General features: G+C 31.8%; 1 protein-coding gene across 1 annotated transcript; it reads right to left on the reverse strand.

The window, feature by feature from the left end:
• Positions 1–393: 393 nt before the first annotated feature.
• LOC115631702 (adenylate kinase) lies at positions 394–2,500 on the reverse strand. Its single transcript, XM_030528532.1, has 4 exons — positions 2,304–2,500; positions 1,122–1,358; positions 896–1,063; positions 394–832 (listed from the first exon to the last, which is right to left on the reverse strand). Exons 1-4 carry the CDS (start codon positions 2,403–2,405, stop codon positions 617–619), a joined length of 723 nt encoding a protein of 240 aa, XP_030384392.1. The 5' UTR covers positions 2,406–2,500; the 3' UTR covers positions 394–616.
• Positions 2,501–4,256: the final 1,756 nt, after the last annotated feature.

Consider the following 4,256-nt stretch of genomic DNA (forward strand, 5'->3'; position numbering starts at 1 on the left):
ATTCATGCTTCATTAAAAATACAAGTATCGATTAATATTTAAAAAAAATATATGTAGGAAATTAAAAAATGTAATTTATTTTATTTCACTGATACTTAATGTAGCAAAATTAACCCTGTGTATTAGCATAGGTTCCACAGGTATAGGTCTATACTGTATCAACACATCAATATAAAAAACTACTACTCTTAGAACATTTTCAAATGACTTTCATCTCCCCTTGGGCTAACAACAATAGAGGGTGGCTAAAGAAATCCCAAACTTTAATAGCTGATTTATTTCCACCAATATCAATAGTAAATATTTGCGAACTTTGTGCTCTTTTTGAATTCAATCATTTAGAAAACCACGAAATATTTTTGATGATGAAGAAATAAGTACCATTTGTAAAGCTCGATTTCATACATTTAAATATTTTATAATTTAAATGACAATAGAAACAAAACTGTAAAAAAACTGTACACGGGTAAATAGCAATAGACCATTCCAAATGCCTTTCCCCTCCCTTTGGACGATTGATAAGCAACTGCTTTTCAAACTTTAAGCTTACTTATTGCTTATTTATCAATCTAAATAGTTATTTCTGGAGGCAGTATCAGGTAGAAATGTTTAGATATTACAATTGAATCTTAAAATGTCGTTGCCGTTGGAATATTGAGTCAATGGTCGAAAATACGTCACTGGCTTTTTTAGCGGCATCAACTTTAAAATGCAACCCCCTCAAAGCATAGTAATCAACTAGAGGTTTAGTCTGTTTATGGTAAGACTCAAGACGTTTTTTTAAAGCTTCAGCGTTGTCATCACTTCGTCGCATTAAAGGTTCACCCGTAACCTATAAAAAAGTTTAATTTAAAAAATATTATAATGAAATCTTCGCGCGAAAACACAAACTTACATCATCTTTCATTGATACTTTGGGTGGTGCAAATTCTTCATGGTATGACCTTCCACTTGCCTGATGAATTAGGCGCCCTGTAATTCGGCGAACCAAAAGGTTGTCGTCGATAGAAAATTCAATTACAGCATCCAAGTTGGTCCTCCTCTTGTCTAGCAATGTATCTAGCTGGAATATTCTAAAAATGATAACCTTGCCAATATGGAAAAATGATTGAAAATTTTACCTTTTCAGCTTGAACGACGGTTCGTGGAAATCCATCTAAAAGGAAACCATTTCTGCATTCTGGTTTATCCAAGTTCGAATCAATCATATTTACAACAAGATCGTCTGAAACCAATTTTCCTTCATCCATAACTTTTTTAAGTTCCGCGCCAAGCTTTGAACCGGAAGCAATTTCAGCTCGAAGCATGTCGCCGGTTGACAAATGGCATACACAGAACTTGTCCTTTAACAAAGGGGCCTATAAAAATAAATAATATTTGATTATATATTTTACTTTTAATATTATTAATTATGAAGTAAAATAACAATGGAAAATGAATCTACGATATATTTTTGAATACATACATACATACATAAGTATAAGCTAGGCAGAAGGTTTGCGCAACAATTATATCGTTTTAAAATTGCCGCCCTGATTAGATTAGAAGTAAATCAACATTTTAATATTAATTAATCAAATTAAACTGACCATTCCCGCTGGGAAACAAACTGAAGGCAAGCATTTCAATTGCCTGAATAAACGGGGCGGACGAATAAGCAAAAAAATAAGTCGCCAAGTGAGATCGCATGATAAGGCAAAGGTCGATGAAAGCATAGTTAATGAATAAAGACATTGTTGGCAGTTTGCATGCCGCCCTTAGCTTTCGTTAGTGCATATATTTCTAAGCAATACATGTACATATTTACGTAGAGCTCACAGGCCCTAGGACATCCTAGCTTAGATGAGTAAAAATATTGTGTATTGCCGAGTACACATTGTGTATATGTGTATTTATGTACATGTTAATATATAGAGTTTGGATAGGATCAAATATAATAAATATGTGTATGATATATTTATACAAATGAATATATGTATTTACATATGTGGCAGATGTACTAACATACTGATGTTTAACTAGTTTTCCTTTTAGATACATACATATCTATACGTGCATACATACAAATGTACATACATACATACATATGTATATACATAAGTACATAAATTGGCGTGTACAGTATTTTTGGATTATTTCCTGTGTACAATTATTTCAGAAACTTGCACAACAGAACTATTCATACATAATTAAGTACTTGGGAATGAATATGCAAACATAAATAGAGGCATGCGGCTATGCAGGAAATATACACATGGGTACATTTCTTAAGCCACATCACATTTATATAATGTTAAACTTACCTGCGTCCCTTTGCCCGAGCCGGGTGGCCCAAGAAGAATTGCGTTGATCCCTGAGGTTGGAGTTTCATAGCGTTCCGCTGGTGCTGCTACGTTTGGCGCCATTGTTTTACTTTTAAGTTTGAGTAATGATTTACAGTTTACTCATTACTTTTATAATCTCCGTTTGATAACAAGCAATCGCTAATCAGCGCGAAACCGAAGAGGAACAGATGGAATGGGCTGAAAATAGTGGCGGCCAAATATTCGAAATACCCTGTGACTGGTACCGGGTGTAAAATGTGCTTTTTAAATCGATACAACCCATTAAACGTGAATTTGAACACTAACAGTTAGGGCGACTCAAGCAAAATAATTTTCTAGATTGCAAATTTAAATTTTTTTCGAATAAGTAGTTCTTTTGGTTCTTTTATTTACATCAACCATGTACTTATTTATCGTTTGGGTATAAATAAATTTTTGTTGTTTATTCAGAAATCGTTTAGTTATCTAAAATCGTTTGAAGAATTTGTCGTTTAACTAATTAAATAAAATGATCTTTCTAAATAATATTAAAAAATCACGACGGAAATTGAAATTTGGTTTTCCCGAGCGGTTAATTAGTTATCATCTGCGTATAGTTTATAATAACTTAAAGTACATGAGAAAGTACATATAGCCAATTAGTCGATTGAGCAAATTACTTGTACAAATTCAACTTCCCAGATTGTATGAATGTGTTTGCTTGAAGAGGAGCTATTGATCAGTAAGAAAAACTATGATACAGCGTTTTATGGTTCCACTTATCTATTAGCATCTTTTGATATTTGCTTTCCAATGGGTCGTAGATTAATCATTGGCTATGAATTTCATGTTTGTAATTTTTCTTGCTTTTACAATTCACAATATGGCATAAATAAGAAATATTTATACTCGTACATACATACATATACAGAAAAATACATACTGATGTGCTGCTTTCTTTTTTTGATTTGTTGTAAAATTTAATATTTGATATAAATGAATGTACATATACATTTATACATTTATTAAATACAACTACACTGAGCTTGCGTTGCTGTGCTGTCAAAGAATGATATTCACATACATACATATACCTAACAATGGCGCTCGCATGGGGGGCAATCATTCAGATTCCCTTAAAAGTTTTATTTTTAACTAGGATTCTAAGACAATTTATCATAATCCTACACATATTATTTTAATCAAAGTATTATAATATGCGAAATGTTGGCCTTAACAAGACCATAATTCAAGTTAGAAAAACTATTTTAACTAAAACGTTACTATTTCAACTTTGATAAAAAATACAATCCTGAACTTCGTATGCATTTTGATCGCGGTATGCTAAGAAAATAGGGAATACCAAATATTTCAGTTCAAACTAGATTTTATTTTTTGATGTTGTTGTCAATAATTAATATTGAAACATTTTTAGGAATTTTTCTGAATTATTGTTCAATGGTTCAATGGATTTAAAGAACACACAGCATTTTGCATTTTTTATGCTTAAAAATAAATAAAATCTATGAATCTTAGAAAGTCGATTCTAGCCCTTCAATGCAATTCATATTAATAAATAAAAATATGTCTTATTTATTGCATTCATACATAAATCGACGGGCTTTCATTAAGCACTACTATACATGAAGAAATCATTTGTAATTACAAATTTACAAGTACACAAAATCACATGCATACATAAATGTATAAATGTAGACGTACACACATACATACATATAAGTGATGACTAGTGCGAGTGCATGTGAGAAAATACTAAAGCATACATACATACATATGCATTTGTGCACTTGTAAAGTTGTGCATTATTTTTAAAACCTAAATTTATTTCGCCGGAAACTTTTGTTGTGATCAGCAAATATCGATCAGTATATTTTGTTCAGTCACACGCTGTCGCGATGCGGTCCGGATCATTAGAAAACTCATGTGGTCGGT

This window comes from Scaptodrosophila lebanonensis, unplaced genomic scaffold (assembly GCF_003285725.1).
Source record: "Scaptodrosophila lebanonensis strain 11010-0011.00,11010-0021.00 unplaced genomic scaffold, SlebRS2 tig00000001-arrow-pilon, whole genome shotgun sequence".
Taxonomy (NCBI): domain Eukaryota; kingdom Metazoa; phylum Arthropoda; class Insecta; order Diptera; family Drosophilidae; genus Scaptodrosophila; species Scaptodrosophila lebanonensis.

Excerpts from the sequence above, each read along its gene's own strand:
- LOC115631702 (XM_030528532.1), bottom strand. The coding sequence starts at position 2,405 with ATGGCGCCAAACGTAGCAGCACCAGCGGAACGCTATGAAACTCCAACC. Across the intron at positions 1,359-2,303 it reads GCTCGGGCAAAGGGACGCAG|GCCCCTTTGTTAAAGGACAA; the intron begins GTAAGTTTAACA and ends TTATTTTTATAG. Across the intron at positions 1,064-1,121 it reads CCGTCGTTCAAGCTGAAAAG|CTAGATACATTGCTAGACAA; the intron begins GTAAAATTTTCA and ends AGAATATTCCAG.